This window comes from Centropristis striata, chromosome 19 (genome assembly GCF_030273125.1).
Source record: "Centropristis striata isolate RG_2023a ecotype Rhode Island chromosome 19, C.striata_1.0, whole genome shotgun sequence".
NCBI classification, from domain to species: Eukaryota; Metazoa; Chordata; class Actinopteri; order Perciformes; family Serranidae; genus Centropristis; species Centropristis striata.
The window spans coordinates 12,359,202-12,379,070 of record NC_081535.1 but is presented as its reverse complement, the minus strand read 5'-3'; the positions used below and the strand labels follow the sequence as shown (position 1 = coordinate 12,379,070).

Sequence of the window (19,869 nt, the reverse complement as noted above, 5' to 3'; positions counted from 1 at the left end):
GCAATAAGCTGTCATTATGCTGAAATTCTGTCTGTAGGATAAAAAGAAACTTGTGGGAAAAATGCTGTATTGAATTACATTCAATGGGAATTATATCAATGCTCCATCTAGAATAAGCAAAAACCAAAAAAAAAAAAGCTCAAAGTGTATTTTTACATTTTCTAAAATCACAGCGACTGTCAGCGGATAGCTGTTAACCTCACTTATAAGTGAAGTCTCTGTGTTTTTGTGCACTGAAACAAGACGTTTTTACATCATATGCAAACACCCTAGGGCCACATCTTTGCTCTTGAGTATGAGAAAGCTGTCAAATCATGCATTACTACTGGTCCCCAAAGAAATCAACCACATGGCACATGGGTTAAAGACTCAACCTTCCTGGCATTTATAGTGGATCAGGTCACATCACGACTACTACTACTACCAGTGTCGTTTTTAAACAGCCGATATGTGTACTGAAACAAAACCTGGGCTTTTATGGTAACTTATACTTCAACTTTGATCTTGGACAATGTCCCAGTGGTACGTGAGTGCACGTGTGTTCATTGGCACAGTCCACTATGTTCCACAGGCCTGCAACCTTTGAATTGGCTTCTTAGCTCCTTCAATACAAGGTCACGAGTACACACGCGTGCCGGCAGCAATAACACTTTTGAATGTGGATCTCGAAATGACTCCTGTCGTCTTCTTCCAGTCCAGGTCAGGGGCAGGAAGTGAGCTGGGAGAAAAGGAGGAAGCAGAAGCAGCTCTCTCTGGCTGCAGGTAATGACCCTGAACCTTGACCTCCAACCTCACCCTCCATCAGTCTGACAATACACACTCTGACAAAACACAGATGTGCAAACACGTTGTGTTGCCTACAATTTGCAGATATTTAAGTAACTGTGTCTGGCAACATAAAGCCTCTAAATAGCTGATCTTTGTAAACTGTAAATCTTCAGTTTTAAGGCAATTTTAAGAGTCTGAAATTGATCAAAAAAGACACACAAAAAAATCAAGAAATATAATTTATCTTTTTTTATTATTTGACAACAACAATAACAGCATGTTGCATTTGTTCACTCATTACATTTACAGAAGTGGTCAGGAAAGCCGTATGGATTCATGGACTTTGTTCACACAATCATCCATCCTTCCTTCCATTATCAAAGTGTTTGACTGTGCTGGAGGTACAGCTGATGAAGAGACTGTTAGGACATGAGTCCTGTCCAAAACCAACCCGCAGACCATACACATTTAAAAGAAGGAAGTATTGTTGATGCATCAATGGCCACACGTAATCAAGATGTTTTTGGACAGAGCCCATGGCTTTGGAAGTTGACCGAGCTACCTCACCAGGTCCAGAAGAATAACCTGCTGCCATGTTTGGCAGGCTCCAGTTTATCCTCGGTGGTTGGGTTGGGCTCAGGGCGTGGTCTAGAATGGTAGGGGTTCTCAGGGATGGGCCTCGAGGTCGCCACTTTGGTCACCTATGAACGAAAAGGAGCAAGCACGCCATGGCTTGTCAGACAAACGTGCAAATGTATAAACCCACTTAAATAACAAAGGACATCGAAATAGTCATTAATACAACTGGCTTGAAACACAACAAATCCTCTACCCATCTGTTGCTGGCTTGAGCTCGTCTTTCTCCAAGACCTGATATCTCAGAATCTGAATCGGTAACTCAAGTCTTTTCATTTGTTATATAGCTACCAGAGAAACTCAGCCAGTGAACGGACGGTCAACCTGGACATTTGTCATAGATGAAGTCAGATTTTTGGTCTTGTGTTTCCCTAATCATGTCATTTTATTCAATGGACAACAGCTCTGCCTGGCAAAGTGCAAAATGGCCAGAAATGTTTATTACAGCCTTTCGCAGAAACCCAGATTTGTCCAAAAGTCTACAGAAAAAAATGTCCGAAAAGCAACTATCAAGATCAGTTTTTGTCTTGTTTTGATTGCTGCTACCTAATTAGTGCTTGTGAGTGTTATGCAAGCCCCTGAAAAAGTGCAATTTTATGAAAAAAAAGAAGCAAAAGCAACATAAAATGCATGATTTTCCTGCTCAAAGCTGCAGCTGAAAGAGAGCACTACGCAGATGCAATCAGAGCCTCTTGCACAGCCCATAATCAGCCAGAATAGAGCCCATCAACAAAGGCGCTCACATTGTGAATGCAGGCAATCCCTCAGAAGTCTCACCTTAGACAGGTCTCCCAGATCAGGTCTCTGCCACCCCAGCTTATCAAGGACGCAGCTATCGAAGGCTTGTTGCTTCGTACGGCATCGGCGGAGTTCAAGCATGTTTGAATAATCCAGACAGGTCCAGTACTCTGTGAAGGACTCGGCACAGTTTCCCTTGATTTGCCTTCAAGGAAATGAGCAGAGAGTTGAATCAGAATCACATATGCAAAAGTTTTGAGAAATAGTAATTATAATAATTAAGAAATTAAAACAGTCCAGAGAAAAAGTTGCTATGCATGAGCTGAAACTCTTCCTCTGAAACATGTTTATTTATATTGATAGTTTTAAAGACATGTGTGACTCAGAAGAAAGGAGAAGAGTTCACAGTTCTCATGTGCCTGAAATGCTCAGGTTCAAAATTCACACACCAACCATGTCAAGAACTCTCATTAACTTAACTGGTTTATGTCTTGCCACTTCTCAAAAGATTTCAGAAGCTTCCATAATGAGGACTTTCTGAACTGGTGATATAAATAAAGTGCTTCTAAAGGTGGCTGGCAGTTGCCAGAAGCACCTAAGAATCAAACCAGGTCCGAGGAGCAATTACAGCTTTTCTCAAATCTTTCCTCATTATAATAATTACGGTTATTGCTTTTTCACAGTAACTCTCAGTTTATCTTTGAGGTCAGAGTGTCAGTTGTTTGTTTCGGCTTTAGAATTAAAGGTCCTGTTCTTTTGAGAACCAGAAACACAATCTGTCTTAGACATAAACACACACGAACACAAAAGCACCTTATTTGCTATATGGTCATCAGGTATAACCAAAGCTCAGTCTAAAACTTTCAGTAAACACAGACACAGCGGTTAAGAGTGAAAAACCCCAGACCACTTCCCTAATAGCCCCCAAGGGCAGTTTTATAGACACAATAAACTCTGTAATTAAGTTATTCATGTTAACAACACCTTCTTCCACAGATCATTGTTTAAAACATTGCATTGAGAAATAACAGAAATCTTCATCATATTTTAGTGACCACTCGTTTCTTTATGCATTTACTTCAGTGTTAATTCAGAGGCTTTTATTCCATTGGGAAGAATGCAGGAATATTAATCATTAACATATTTGCAATAAATAAAAATGTCTATAAACTGAAAATAATAAATTAAAAAGCCTTGTGGGAATAAATGCTGACTGTAAAAACAAAACAAAATGATCCAAAAAAGACAGCTGTAAGATGAATGCTTAGACTCAGTACAGTTACACAATGGAAAATAGCTTTTGAGACATCTAGCAACATCCCAGAAAACTTACAGCAATTGAACAAAATTAAAGTTTGACCAAAAGTCTGTTGTTCATACTTTGACCCTCTTACTAATTTATTTATATGAACTCACCAGAAAATGTGCAAGGCTATATACCATCAAACAATAAACGATTGGTTCTGAACCACTTATGGTTCGGTGCATTCAGTAGAAACTGTGCATGGGAATTCACAGGGACTGACGTGTTATAAAAATATATACTTAGCTTGGACCAGAATTAACCATTTATCTTAAACACCTATCTTATTTTTCTGTCAAAGCTGGTCGCACACCTCCATCCCAGATTGTGCCCTGAAACTTAATATTCACCATCTTTTTCTCTCCCACCCTTACATCACTATTGCAAAACATTCTACTTGGCCAGAAAAGACTGGCATCGGCACTGCACTTCTGCCAAAAAGCCAATGGAATAGAAAGGCTATTAGCAGGGCAAATAAAAAGGATAGGAAACCGTGTAAGCGTAACAACTGTAACCCCATGAAGAACAACAGTGCAACTGCAGAATGTGCAACCTCAGAGCACATTTTCAACCCACATGTCCATCACAGAGGAAGAAAATGCAAAAACTCATGACCGCAAACCTCTTTTGACCAAGGTTTTAAATGGACTCTCAAACTCTGCACCCTGCACATGGCTCCCCAGTTCAGCCACATCTTCAATCACTTGCTGACCACAAGCACACCATTCAGTTTTGTACATGACCACCGTAGCAGCATTCATATCCAAATATTAAAATATTCTAAATGACTAGCCTTATTTTCTCTTCAGTTATCCGTATCTGATTTATTAACTAGTTTTGTACTGAAGAAATGCACAATGTGTAAACCTTGAATAACTGTATAACTACCAGGAGCATCTGAGACCAAAAAGATTAAAAACTATGGAGGCAAGTTACCTGAAGAAGTTGAGTGCACACTCGTTGACTTTCCTCCCTTCTTCTAGACACTTTCTGGGGTCCTTCTCCTCCCAGCGGCAGAGCATGAACTCCTTGTTGGGTTTGTCACACTGAGAGCCAAAATGGTGGGCAGCAGCCTTCAGCACCGCAGATGACACATTGATCTGGACAGAAACAGGGACAGACACATAGAAAATAATACGACTGGGTAAAATAAACATTTAAAGACATATTTTGAGAGACAGAATTATTCTTGTTTTTCCTGGCACTTATTTATATTAGTGACTTCATTAAAAGAGCTGAATGAATGTGTTTGATCAAATATTGTAGATCAATGTATTATTCATCCAGTGCAGCGACATAATTAGTAGCTTCAATTAAAAAAGTACATCTTCAAACACTCCAAAATTTTCATAATCTGCATGCACTTGTGTATTTAGAAAAAACTATTAAAAAGAGGCAGCTATAAGTTCTGAGCTACTTCTTAGGAGGACAACCATGTATTCTTTTGTTTAGTCACTCTTTAAATTATCTCTAATTACAGGGGTGTTACCAGGTGCAGGAAATGTGTCAGGATTGTGTTGACCTCCTAAGAGTCCTTTCACCACAGAAGTGATGGAGTTCACAATGTACTTTAAGCAAGTTCTATTCTCACACAGAATAATTAATATTGAAAATGTACAACTACAATAGAGTACATTTCATAAAATCTTACTAGATGTATAGAACATGAAAATAATTGATGAGATCCTTGGAAATACAACAACCAGTAATAATATAATAGCAGAATGGCATTTAGTTGCTAGTGGAATGGTAAAGGCTTTGTCACTCACAGTGAAATTCTGAAAGAAAAAAAAAACTCCGAATATTGAACTTAAACGTACCTGCTTGCACGTCACACTGTTAAAATAATCGCCCAAGTCATTTTTTTGTCAAAATTGGGTTTTTGCCTGACTTAAGTGGATTTATTATGCCTAAGTCAAAATAAAATGTGACTTAGGCAATTTTTTGATCATGCCTTTGTGACTTAAGCAAGGTATGGTAACACTTTATTTTGAAGGTGTCTACATAAGAGTGACATGAGCGTGTCATAAACATGACATGGGATGTGTCATGAACATTAATGACACTTTGAAGCAACATTAATGCTCATGATACTTGTGAGGTCATGTTTCTGACAGGCTTGAGTGACTCTTATGTAGACACCTTCAAAATAAAGTGTTACCATATCTTGCTTAAGTCACAAAGGCATATTCAAAAAATTGCCTGAGTCATTTATTTCTCTTAAGTTGCATAATTTACACACAGTGTTATTACTATGCCAATAGCCATCCTTTGTTACATCCTTTTTGAGTGAAATTATCAATTAATGTCATATGTTACACTTTTGGTGAAGTGTTTTGTGTTTCCTGCAAAACTTGAAAAAATTAGTTAGGAGATTATTTTAACAGGGTGACGATATTGTTTATTAGATGCTTGATGTTGCCATATTAGCATTGGGAAAACAAGCTGCTGCCTGCTAACGCCTGACTTCCAAGGACAAGTTCAGTGTGCCTAAAAACAACACTGCTGCTGACATAAGCTAGCCACAGGTTTGTTTTGGGGCAGCCATTGTAAAGTCACTGGTACCATAGGCGTAAACTGAACGGGTAATGCGGACTATTAAGATTGCGATACAATGTTAACGATGGATGAAGTTAAGCTAAAAGTTGTGGTTCTTCTGCCGCTATATTGCCAAGGTTGAAATCATAAACACACCAAAACATTCGCAAGCTTTAGATGCATTCAAATGTATTTGATGATGGTTTAGTTACGAAACTGTCAGCATCGTGAGGGCAGGTAACGTCTGTGGCAAAAGTTACAACCTACTGAGCAGATCTTGCAGCTGCTATCGTTAGCTAGCATGTTCTGTTTTACTATCATTCAAGCTAATACAATGACCGCTGCTCACCTCATCCACCTTCAGCTCCTGCTGCGTGGGATAGTCCAGCGTTGTGGGCATGGCTGCGTGTCTTTACAATTAAAGAAATGCAGAAAATCAAATACCGCTACTGAAAAACATTCAAGGTCCTCGTCTGGCTCCAGGTCGAGCGACGAGGCCGCGGAGAAGGTCGGCTATTGACAGTTTAGAGGCGCAATCTGATGACGCAGGCAAGAGCGCGACCCGAAGCCCGGTCAATGGCGCATGCGCATTTACGGAGATTTAAGTTGAAAGATTTTTTTGTTTTTCCACTTTCTAAAACTCAATTTATAAGACGACAGAACAGTAACAAACGGCTCAATGCTCTTCGTGATGAATAGTTTAAGCTGTAAAGAGGTTTTGAACCTTTTTTGCTGTAGCCTCGTTTTCACTCTCTGTTATCATGTTGCCATAGTAACACAGAACACTTTGAGGTTATGCAGTTACCTAGTTTGTTCGTTTATTTTGAGAAGAAACGGCGCTAGCAAGTCAAAATAATAATGGAGCTCATCGGATGCAGTTACAAAGGAGACACAAAAAATGGCAGGTGAGAAAACTAGGATAAAATAATCCTTTATTAGTCCCACAGCAGGGAAATGCCCAGTGTTACAGCAGCAAATTGATTGTGTGATAACAGGAGGCAGAAGTAACAATGCAAAATATAATTAAATAAATAAGAAAATACCAGTACCAGTAGTTAAAAAAGGCATTAAATAGGAAGAATGTAAGCATGCAAACAGTAAGAAGCACTACCAAAAAGCACTTAACAGCAAAATCAAACAAACTGTAAACTGTAAAAAAAAAAAAAAAAGTAGGCCTTATGGTGTTGCACACAGGAAATATTGATATTGCCATTGCACAGTTAACCCATAAGAACCCAGACCCAGTAATTCTTAAAGGAAAATTATGGGGGGATATACCACAGACCAAGTGGACCACATAGAGCACATTTATGATGTTTAAAAAAAAAATAAAAATACTACCGCTAAATGTCAAAGATCTGTGATGTGACATATATGTCATATTGGGCACATTTTCTGCTTACAGAAACACAACAACACAACAAATTATTTTTCAGATTTGTTTTTAAGTAACAAAATAAGAATAAATCAATAATAAATAAAAACAAATAACCATTGGCCTTTTTGTTTGCATCTCCATAACATATATCAAAACTGTAACTTTAATTTGTTCAGGAAATATGGTCAGAACAAGTTAAATGCAATACAGGAAACCCTATTAACGGATTAGAATTGTTAAATGGGTTTAAACTTAGCCTCGTAACAAAAAATTAAGCTCTTTGAAATTAGCTACTTTTTCACATTTCTGTTTCCAGTCACACCCACATTTTGGAGAAGTCACTTCTTGTCACAGTCACATGACCACCACACCAGGGTGTTGAGTATGTGTCGTTTAGGGATTTAATGAGTTAAGGTGAAGCATAAAGCTGAATATGGGAGATTCTAGAAGATTTAAAGTGTTTGTTACACGGGTGTCACCGTGGGTTGTTATGGGTCAAGTATACACTGATATTGCACATGAGTGAATTGTCAGTTTTTTGCATGCACAGTCTACTGGGAGCAGTTTTGATTGTTCAGTCTGACAGCAGCAGGAAGGAAAGACCTGCGGTTTCTCTGCTTTACACACAGACATGTCATGTTAAGACAGCAAGAGATACACAACCAAATTAATGAAATTACACTGTTGATTCTGTTTAACTATGCTACTATGCTAAAGTTCCATCTCTTTTCTACATCAGGATGGATGGAAAAGGAGAGTACACTTTTCCCACAGAGACCAAGTATGAGGGAGAGATGAAAGATGGGATGTTCCACGGTAAAGGACGGCTACACTTTTCAAATGGAAGTAAATACGAGGCCACCTGGGAAAACGGCATAGCTAAACAGGTGAGGAGTAATGTGTCTGTGTGTGTCCCTGCATGCATGTCAGAATATATGCATCCACATGCATGACTGTGTGTTTCACATTGGTTATAGTTGATATTACATCTGGTCCCTTTTAGCAATCACTCACCATTATTGTCGTAGTTATTAGGTTTCGCCCCTTTTTTTCTCGCACGAAGCTACAGTCTCTTATGCTCTGTTGCAATCTTTCATGGGCTTTTGCCACAACAGCGATCACTCCAATTATTATCATCAGTTGTGGTTCATTTGAAATGATAGCAGCTCCAAACCATGACTAACCATGGCCCAGACTACCCTGCACCTGCATGCATGCCAGCCCAAGAAGACCTACTTAGAAACAAATCTAAACCATTCAATAAACTCAGAAATTCCAACTCTGGAAATTATATCTGGTTGCTTATGGCTCACTCTGAAACGTATGCCTCTCCCTTCAAACAAGCCTGCGCTTTCCCCCCTCTTTCGTTCAACAAATTAAACAAGCATTTTAAATTATCATGATCCTAAAAGTAAATGTTTTATTTGAAAAGGTATGGTTGAGGTATAAATGTTGCTACAAGTTAACAGAACTTCTGTTACTGCAGACATTTTGACACATCATCACAGGAAAGGCATAGGTGAAATTGATAACGTTAATGAAGGTTCAGTTCCATTAAGTGACCCAGTAAGCTATTCCAGTGGCCCAGCGTGCACAATAAACGGGCCCCCACCTAAGCTTTCCTTAATGTTTTGATGTACTGATTACACCTGTGCTTTGCCGACTGTCACGTTTTAAAATATCTGCTGTGAAAAAGGTCTATTGCAGGAAAATCCCAAGTGTAATTAATAACATTAATCAAGGCTGCATTGCACATGTGTTCCAGGTCCCTGATACTGTACATGCTGGTCTAGAATAATGAGACACTTTAGTACAACTGAAGCAATGTACAACTTTACCTGTACTTCTTCTGCAATGACCAGTCTATTTAGCTGCTGTGAAAGAGGTCTTTTACAGAAGGTAACTCAAAAATGTACGTTAGAAAATCAGAATGATTGCCATTTTCATGATTGTAACTGATATTGTCATTGAAGTAACAATGTTATTATGCATCCATATTTAGCAAAATTACTGATCAATGTATGCATATTTTTAATTCCAATAACGATTATATCATTGTTCAGAAAAACAGTCACACAAACACACACACACACACACACACACACACACACACACACACACAACCACACACATACACGTTTGTCAGTTCATGCCCAGAAGACATATTTTTCCACTTTTCCCTACTGGCATATATGTCTGTGCAGACATTTTTGTTTTATCTGCTGAGGTTTTGAGATATCCATCTTTAAGACAATGGAAGAAAATTAAAATTCTTTTGTGGTGCTTAAAGCACTGAAAAGTGACATTTGAATACCTCAACAGCAACTTATCTCTCCAGAAACCATGTCTGGGATATGTAGGATAACCCCCCAGACCTTGCTTTCAACAGTTTTCACTGGAACTGCTTTCTGACAAAGAAATAGCCCCAAGGAAAACTGCCAACAGTGAGGTCTGTGGATTATCGTTTCTGCCGTTGAGTTTTTCAAATGTACTTTTTTCACTGCTTTGAGAAGCACAAATTAAACCTCATTGTTTGGGGGTGGTGGAAGATGTGAATATACTAAAATCTTGGCACATAATAATGTCTCCATGGCCAGACACCACTAGAGGTAAGTGGAAAATGATGCTTCGTTTTGTGTGTTTTTTTAATTGAAATTTCGGTGACTTGACCGATTAACATTATGATCATGATGGTTTTACCACTGTGCTTTTTCACAAGGGGTCGTTTACCTTTGCTGATGGTCTGCAGTACCAGGAGAAGAACTGGGACTACTGTGATGGTTATGACAGGTGCTTCTACAGTGAGAGGTGCAATGGACTCAGACCTGCAGGTTGAAATTTATTTATTTGTTCATGCCTTCACTTATTTGGTCAGATGTCTTCTCTCTCCCACTCTCAGGAAACACACACACACACACACACACACACACACACACACACACACACACACACATGCACACACATACACACACACACACACACACACACACACACACACATAATTTAGCTTAAAAATAGAATTAACTTCGCCTTCAATTAAACTGTTACATTCAGATTGAGTAGCCAAATAAGAAAACGTTTCACTTCACAAACAAAACAAAAACATTTTAAAAACCCACTTTGTGTAGCCAGAGATTAACTTCTCTGTATTGTTATACTGAATATGTCTCTCACTCTGGACAGCTATTTTTTATTGTAGTCCATGATAAACAGATACACTTTACATCACTGTACATATATCAGAAATCCACATGACACTTTTTAGCTTAGTTAACATTAAGTAAAAGCCATTGGAAGGGGCTGACATTTGAGAGCAAGTCATAACTAAATTGGCAGTCAGAGAGCACAGACGTCAGCCTCATAAGGAAGAAACAACACAAACACCCTGTGATTCAGATCCACTCTAAAATAGGTTCGTTCTTGGCCCATGCTACACCCTTCCACCAAGTTTCATGAAAATCAGGCCAGGAGTTTTTCCCGTATTCCTACTGACAAACAAACAAACAAACAAACCAAGCTGATAACATGACCTACTTGGTGATGGTAATAATAACAACTTGTGTTAGTAGTTGTAAAGCACTGTAAGATTGGCGTTTAATACAAAGCAAGCGTTTTGTTCATACAGGAGAATCTCAGCTAACTGACCTGCATCCGTCGCACATCATTCCTGAAGGATGCTATGATTGCGGAGATGGTTTCTATGACCCCAAAACCAGAGTCGTCAGTTTCTACACTGGCGGATTCCTCAGGAATGCAGGTAGGAAATAAAATATCTCGTTATTTTCAATGTTGTAGCCATTTGACACTAAAGGTGACTAATCTACAGGAGGTGTATCTTCGAACAGTGTAATCGATACCTTCCAACCTGGGCATATTTTGTGAACTATGTAGTTACAATGAGGTGAACAAAAGTACCTCAACGCTTTCACAACATTTCTATCATATTCCTTATCCTGCCTTCTTTTTTCCCCCCTTACTTCGCTCTAGTTTGTGCACATCTTTTTGCCACTAATTTGAGGCCAAATTGGCTCCATCTGATTGTTGAGTAATATCCAGGCATCTTAGCCTGTTGTGCCAAAGAAAATGAGAAAGATGAAAGTCAAGAGCAAACACAGATTTCCATTTTAAATTAAGTATACACAGTTTTTTGTCCAATGAAGCACTATGTCAGTGATGGATTGCTGTATATACATGTATTCATATAACTGATCAAAATTAGAGTAATCATGTTGCTATTGATTTATGTTTCCAGATCCTGCCTTAGTGTGTGGGTTAGTATATGCCTAATGTCAAGCTAATGGTTTGTTTGAGTGCTTTGTCGGATTGGCAGTTATGTAGTGTAGTTTTTTTGCACATCAATTATCACTGGATAGCAGAACAAATTGGTTCAGTTACTTAATGTAGACTCCTAATGTAAATGTCCCAATCGTCTTCTGATATAGTTTCATAGGTATTGTTTACACTGGTTATGCTGGGAACATGTCCCCACCACTTTTTAAAATGCACAATTTGTTATAAATGTTCTGGGGAAAAAATTGCACAAAGAAATGTTAACTAACAAATAAGAATGATTTCAGAGGTAAAGTTAATTTACACAATAAGAAAACATACAATGCAAAATCACTATAGAAGAAACAAATGTGCATTGTCCAAAATAAGTACAACAGCTAAAAAAGCTAAAAAATAAAATTAAAATAACGAATAAATATCCAACCCTACTGATTCTGAAATTACACCAAGACATGCATGCGTTGATCAGTTGTAGCTATGAATGTGATGTATAGATGACTGTGTGGTAGACGTTGTGTGTTTTATGCTGAGTATTTTCACATAAACTTTATAGTAGCCTCACACAAGACTTTTTATGTGTCATTTTGTTATTTTTCCCTCCATAGTTATTTAAGAACTCTGACCTCATACCGATCCCCATTACATTGGTTATAATTACATATGTTGAGGACTGCTTAAAACATTCTTTTAAATTATGCCCTTGTATAGGTTAATTATTCAACGGAGGAAATGCCTACTCAGAACTATACCCATACAGTAAGAGTCAAAGTCATACAATCAAACAAATAAATACTGAGGGATCCATTGTTGCTGCCTTGTCATACATGTTTTGGAGCTCTATGTAACATTATGGCTACTTTTCAGCAACTCTGCTTTTCTCAGAGCATGCCACAGGAAAAGCCTTAATGAAAAATACTTTGAAACATACTAAAGTTGTACTGAATTTGTCTTAGGCAGGACCCTTTTGCCTTTTTCCTGTTTTTTAAATAATAACTGAAAGCATACAGTGTGGTCATATGGGAAGGATTTAATAGCAATAAACCTATGGAGTTATGTTAAAGGAATTATCCCTGGATTCTTTGACGGAAGATTATTGCTACAAGTCTGCTGATAAGCATGCTTCTATTAAAGACATTGCAGTCATTTCAAAATGTTTTGTTATTTCTTAAAAGTGGAAAATTCAAGACACATTTTTCCACTGAACGGGTTCCCAGTTCCAGTTTTGGAACTCCTGATTTGAAGTGAATGCGGTCTGTCAGGTGTCCAGACAGGAATTCCCAAATTCTGACATCCTCTGCTCGTCATGTCTCCTCTGATTTTACATCACTAGACGATGTTGTTAATCAGGCAGCAGGTTATGAATGCAGTTTGTAAATACATAGTTTTTTGGCTCATTTAGGTTCGGTCGAGTTTATTTGCTGTGCATCAAAGGTGTTTGCCATTATGTCTTTATTTGACACATGCTGTCATTCCTGTAACACAGCTTTAATCACAGGTACATGCATTGGAATATTATACAGTCTTGCAGGGCTTTCATAACTTTGCTATTAATTGTTTTAGTATTCCTCCACTGAAGATATCAGTCAGAGTGAAGCATCAGTGACTGTTTCCAACCTTACAAATGCAGAAATGTGTCAAAATATGATTCCTGGCGGGACTTTGGCAATAACTCAAAAGCTCCCTAAGGTAGAAATGATTTTGGGGCCGAACATTTGTATTCAGCTGAGCTACTTGCAACATAATACAGATTTGTTCCACAAGCACATTTACATATGTGGAGAAACAGAAGGGAAAAGAGGAGAAGATCCACATCCTCCCCAGATGTCATCAGCATGTGTATGAAGACAAAAAAAAATGCGGGTTGTTCATCATCATTATAGCTCTGGTATTGATCAGTGGAGTGACAGAGAGAGCGGGAGAACAAGAGGAAATACTTTTTTGGAAGCTGAGATGAAAAGGAAGAGGAATTGAACACGTTCCAACAATATTCAGACTCTCTGTTTTGATTTAAATGAATATGGAGGCAAACAGGAACTATTTCATTGATATGAGCTTGTTTATGTGCAAGTGTGTTGAGAGATGTTGCTTGTGCTATATCACATACACTACCTATGTGCATTCTCTTTCTTGTCTTGGTATACAATTCTTGAGAAGAATGCTCCTGTATCCTGTATGGATTTATTTTTCAACCCTGAGAGGTGAAGGCACATTTGTCAGAGTGGGTGTGAAGACAGAATTTATTGCCCCATGGCTTCCGACCAGGATGAGGACTGGGACGATGATGGGGCACAGGGAAGACCCACCCTCCCAGATGGGACGTTTGCTGCAGCAAGGAAAGAGGAAGGAGCTCCACATGTAGCCGTTACAACTGCTGGATGTAGGACAAGAAACAACTGAACCGTGAAGACAAAGCCTCATATCTAGAAATGTTGCGGGGGGGGGGGGAAATGCGTATGGAACTGGTTTAAACGGCAGATGATTCAGGTTCTACCCCCTCTGAAGTGAACATCGTTGCTAGGGAATATTAGACTAAACTTGACTCACTGGCCAATACTGACCTATTGCAAAGTCCTGCCCTCCTTAGTAACTGTTGCTAACTTGGACAAACAGTCCTTCTTGGCACAGCGCCAGGTAGCAAAACAATAGGATCTGTTGCTAATAACCCCCAAGAGGTTATAGATTATTTTGGGAGTTGAACTGATTTCTTGTCATCAAGGAGCTGCTGATATGTCTGCATACATGAAAAGATAAGTCGGGAATACTAGTACACCGGTTAGAAATGTAGGATGAGGGCAGAGATGGAGGGTGGTGAGAGTAAGTGTATCTGTTGGGATTACTAATAGGAACCTTGGGGCAAAACATTAGTATTCAGATGAGGCTACTTGCACATCCCTTGAACACATCCTATTGATTCTGCTTTTACGTTACTTTGTACAAGTACTTCAAGAGCCGTTAATTGTGTGGTTGGTTGTTTCTTCCCAACTAGTCCTTTAACCAATTTCGACCACATGGGCTATTTGTACCCACCCTCTAATATGACCCATATGAGTGTTTCCTAAATTAACGCCCTCAACAGTTGCAGCTTTAAACCTGTGGCTAAAATTGTGAAATAGTTGCAGTTTGATTAGATTTAGGCACCACAAATACTTGGTTAGGTTTAGGAAATGCTCATTAAGAGGCTTAGGGTTAGAATATGTATGTTTTTCTATAACTTTTCTATAACTTAAGCAAGTACAATGAATAAATAGACTTGCATACGTAAGTAAAAATAGGTCACTGACTTTTCACGTTCCACACAGGACACGAACACCAGTCTCCTGGGTCAGTGTCCTGTGTTTTTTAGACCTGTCCAATCACCCTGACCTCCTCCCTACACAGGATTTTATTTTATTTCTCTTTATACTTTGTAAGATCACTTCTTCCTCTTCTCCAGTCATAATTACTATGACCACTAGAGGTTGCCCTAAATACAAATATTAATATGTCTGTGTGTGGGTTGTTTTTTGCCGGGAGGACAGTCTCTTTCTGCCACATGTATTTTTGAGCAAGACACTGAACCCCAAACTGCTCCCTTAATACTAGTCAGCTTGAATAAAGGCATGAAATGTAACATAAATGATAATAACAATAATAGAATGACCCTCTTTTTGGCCTGCTCAAAACCAATATCCAGTAATAGGCTGAGAGTGATTCTAGGTGGTCGATTCAGCAGCTCCTGCAAAAACACATCACAATTTCACTTTACTCATTAGTTTTGGAGAAGGAACAGGAAACATTCACACAGGTTAGAGGAGTCGTCACTGGGCGTGGAGCAAAATGACTCTACAAGAAAATGGTGCAGTTTCTTTGACCAATTGATAATAAGTGCCCTCTTTTATTGAAATATTTACTCACTGGGCTGATATTGGTCACTTAAGGAAAAAAAATGCAATTCAGTCACAGAATCATGCTTTATTTTATATATATACAAGTCCCAGTTTCATTTGGGTTTACAGCAGAGTCACGTCATTATCCAAATCACTATTTCGGTGACTGATTTGGATGATGGACTAAGTAACTCTTTATAGCTTTTGGGAACTATCTATAACTATGTATAAGAAAGTAGCTCCTGCAATACACGCCAGACAGAGAGAAAGGAATTTTTGAGTGTGTGTGACTGTGTGTATGAGAGTAATGAGTGATTGCAGGTGGTGAAAGATGCACATTCAGGGATCACAGACTTTGTTTTTCTGGCTGATGTCTTTCCCGACCTTCGTCTTTGGGCCTCCAACCTCTACTTAACTACCACAGCAATTTGTCTTTTAGTATCACACTTTTTCATCTCTTCAACTCATCTGCCACTAGCGTGGGTAAACCGGGGAATCTGAAAAGAAGAAGAGTCAACATGTCAGTACACCTTATGTGTGTAAAACACTAATCACTGCTTGTTGGAGGGTTTTTTTTTTTTTTTTTTCATGTTTTGTGTCTACGTTAGGAAATCTTGCAAGATTACTTTTTACCGTAAAACAATGGTGGTGAGAGTTGGTAAGAGGAGTGCAAGGAAGAGTTGAAAAGTTGTGTTGGAGTCCAAAAAACGTAGCAAAAATAGTTTTAATTTCTAGCTGGAAAAAAAGAGCTGACAACAATGAAGACACCTTACAAGATTTCAGAACGAGACGTCTTTTAAGTCACATTGTTGGGCTTATTGGTTCATGACTGTCAGTTATCATCATATTGGAGCCATTTTCATGGCCACTGGCTGCAGTGCTCTTGCTAAATACTAAATCCATTTATAATAATGTTGTCCTCATCAGTCACTTGGACACCAAAACTAAGGAAAATAGTATCCAGGCTGAAAAATAGTGAAGTTTCCCTTTAAGCTTCGTTAAGATTTATGATTTGTTTTTCAGAATTTTTAATCAGCATTTTTATTGTGATGTGAGATCATTACAACAAACATGTGCTTCCACTTACTACCATCTTAGTTTCATAGTTAACCAGCGCAGCTTAAATTAAGCCAACAGGCTACAACACAATGAAGTGATTACTGTTAAATCTGCAACACAAATCACATAATCAACAAACAACTTGAAAAAGGCTATTTTTATCTGCTTTCCCTCCAAACTTCCAGAGACACATAATTGTTCTTAATTTGTTATCGCTGATGAAGATTGTTACTTAAGTTTGAAGGTAGACTATAAAACATTTGCATTACTCTATAAAACTGTAATTAAAAAAGAATGAGGGAAAAGACACATAGGCCACATCTGCACAATCAAACCTCCACATCTGACTGATTGAGCGTGTTCTGTTATAACAAACAAACACACACGATTGGTTGTGTATATTCTCTCCTGGCAACAGGCAGCAACAGTCGGCAGCAGCGCAGGAGGCGGCAGCAGCTCCAGCAGGGGCCATGTGTTGCCATATTGTTTGTAGCACTTTCCTGTTTCTGGAATAACCGCTTCCCTTTGAAACTCTACGCAGAAAGAGTTCCACACTGAAAACATTCCACTGCCAAGGAAAACACCTCTGGTGACCAAACCGCGGCCCCTCCCTTTGTCCCCGTCCAGCCGAGGTGTTTCACAGACAGATAAAATCAGCGAGGGCCCTGGGGAGTGGAACATATCCTCACGCTGCCTTTCCTGAAACTCTCATTTTTCATACATCATAAGGACAAAAAATTCACCATAAAACAGGATTCACATGTTAATCCTGTGAGCTGTGACAGATGGATTAATTATTTGGAAGATCGCTATCCCACTTTCAAAGCTAGAAACCGGAAAGCCGCCGCTGTTTTCTGTGATGTCATCAAGACACAAAAGCAAGGGCTGCTCCACTTGCAGTGAATTGGAGACAGATGACTTAAATGTGTGCATTTGACTGTTTATTTGAGCTTTCACATTTAGGTACGTTTGATTGCACTGTGGTGCCTCCACTTGGAAACCCACAAAACATGCTTATATTAGCACATATGACCCTGAATAAGTCCAATAAGTTGAGCTCCTCTGTTTGGTTGGTGGACCAAGTTCAGAATGTGACATCACAGTGTCATAGCTCCCCTGTTTCTGTGAATACTAATACTAAACTCAGCTCATTTGCAAATAATTTTGGTACATCATTTTTGCTTTTTGCTAGAAGCCAGTGTGTCTGTCTTTGAGTGTTTGTGTGTGTGTCTGTGTGTTAATTCACAACCATTAGGCTGGAAGGAAACACTTTTCCCTCTGAGTGTATTTTAAGGATTAAGATAAACAGACTTTAACAAGGTGCCATTATCGCTTCCACACACTCTCTCTCCTGTGTACATACCAAAAAGGTCGTACATGCAGGTTGTTACATTCGAGATGGATATGAACCAAAACCTTGTTTTATTAAACAACTTTCTCTCTTCTTCTCTCTTTCAGGCAAATATTTTACGTTTTACTCTCTATTTTTACTGTCTGTTAGACAGTGAAGAACATGTATCTGCAAATTTTGTTACTTTAAATGTGATTTTTTTTTTTCCTTTTTTGGCTGAGAAAGTTCTACTACATCTGAGTCACAAAAAATATTAAAAATCCTGTTGCATCGTCACAAAGTGTGCGTGGTTCTCACAGGAAATTGTTGCTACAAATATGATGATCATATAGAATATGATGCATTTCTGTAGATTGCACAAAGTACATGAAGGATTTAAAATAAGCATAACCTTAAAAACAGTAAAATGCAACATACACATTAATGCAGCAGTAACATTAATCCATAAACATCATATATAAAAGCAAACCACTGACATTTTTCTGCACAATAAACACTTTTGATTTTCATACTTTAGTACATTTTGTTGATAATACTTACTTTTACTTAAGCAAAGTTTTATATTTTTAATTTCATGTATTTATTTCTGATTTTATCAGTCTGTCTCCAATATCCAAATTCAGTGACAGGATGAAGACTCATTAGATAGGTCTGCAAGTTAAATGTATTGACTCACAAAAACTGGTAAATCACAAAAATGTCCTGCTGTCCTCAGATTGCAGCAAATTACCTAAATATACCAGCCACCTGTGCCCTCAAATAACCCAAGGTACCAATTACACATGACTTAAATCCTGAGATAAAGGCTGCTTTACAATCTCAAGAGGGCAGAATTACAGCAAATATAAAAATGTAGCAATCAAATTATCATTAAGGCAGGTTGTGGTTTGTGGCTAATTGAGGTCAGTTTAAACGTAACGACGTAGAGGCTTCAATAATTACCAAATGCGTCACAAAGACTGTTTGCGTGGCAGCTGTCTGCGTGTCCGATACGTTCAATTGACCTCCCGATCAGAACAGGTAAAAAGGAGAGGGAGACGCAGAGAAAGAGAGGAGCGGGGTTTTTATACGTGAAGTGGCTGTTAGTGTTGACGCCTGGCAATTACACACAATCAGTCCGAGAGCTGCAGACCTGCTCCCCCTGTACAATGGAGCCCCGCGCGCAGTGGAACCTGGGGGTGAGGCCCGTTTGCTGCTCAAGTGCGTGCAGCTGCGAGCGCTCCAGAGAAAGCTCACTTCCCCTGCAATTAGCTACTCATTTCAGTTTTAACAATACAAAACTGGTTTATTATCAGCTCCTCTGGCAATCGTTTTGGTTTAAAAAAAGAAAAAAAAATCGGCGTTTTTGGGTGGGTTATTATTTATTGGTGTCTGAAGTGGCTGTGAGAAGTTATTTTCTCCTAATTGTCAGACAGATTTACCCAAGACTTGAATGGCACTTCACTGTGGCAGCCTCACACACAAAATGACCTGTGGTTTAATTATGCAGGCTACTGGTTATTGTTTTGATTTAAACGCTTTACTGCAGTTTATATTATTATTATTATTATTTTATTTTTTTTACCTCTTTTACTCATAGGTCAAACGTTTAAAAAAACAATTTACTTTTACCATATACTTTGTTTACAATACTATAAATACAAAGATTCCCAATAATTTCAAATCAAATCTTTCCAACAGATGACTCGGAACATGAGTGGATTGTGCGGACTTGTCGGAAAGCTTGGGATGAGGCTGTTGGCACTGATCCTGAAAAGTCTGTTACAACCATTCCTGAAGAGAGCAGCAATATCAACTGATGTATTAAAACAAAGCTCAACTTTTTATATGTATCTATAGCTTATTAAACTATAGGAAATTACTTGATTTTTTTGTCTTTTATTATACACCTTCGTGAAGACATAATGAATGAAAAGTGAAAATATTGTATCTTTTTATGTTG

At 38.5% G+C, this 19,869-nt stretch overlaps 2 protein-coding genes across 2 annotated transcripts; one reads left to right on the top strand and one right to left on the bottom strand.

The window, feature by feature from the left end:
* Positions 1-1,002: 1,002 nt before the first annotated feature.
* ndufa8 (NADH:ubiquinone oxidoreductase subunit A8) lies at positions 1,003-6,604 on the bottom strand. The gene is made up of 4 exons (XM_059358551.1): positions 6,333-6,604; positions 4,382-4,545; positions 2,182-2,347; positions 1,003-1,469 (listed from the first exon to the last, which is right to left on the bottom strand). The coding sequence occupies exons 1-4, from the start codon at positions 6,381-6,383 to the stop codon at positions 1,332-1,334; spliced, it is 519 nt and encodes a 172-aa protein (XP_059214534.1). The 5' UTR covers positions 6,384-6,604; the 3' UTR covers positions 1,003-1,331.
* Positions 6,605-6,826: 222 nt separating this feature from the next.
* morn5 (MORN repeat containing 5) lies at positions 6,827-19,788 on the top strand. Its single transcript, XM_059358550.1, has 5 exons — positions 6,827-6,888; positions 8,101-8,248; positions 10,081-10,192; positions 10,987-11,118; positions 19,608-19,788. Exons 1-5 carry the CDS (start codon positions 6,842-6,844, stop codon positions 19,724-19,726), a joined length of 558 nt encoding a protein of 185 aa, XP_059214533.1. The 5' UTR covers positions 6,827-6,841; the 3' UTR covers positions 19,727-19,788.
* The last annotated feature ends 81 nt before the right edge of the window (positions 19,789-19,869 follow it).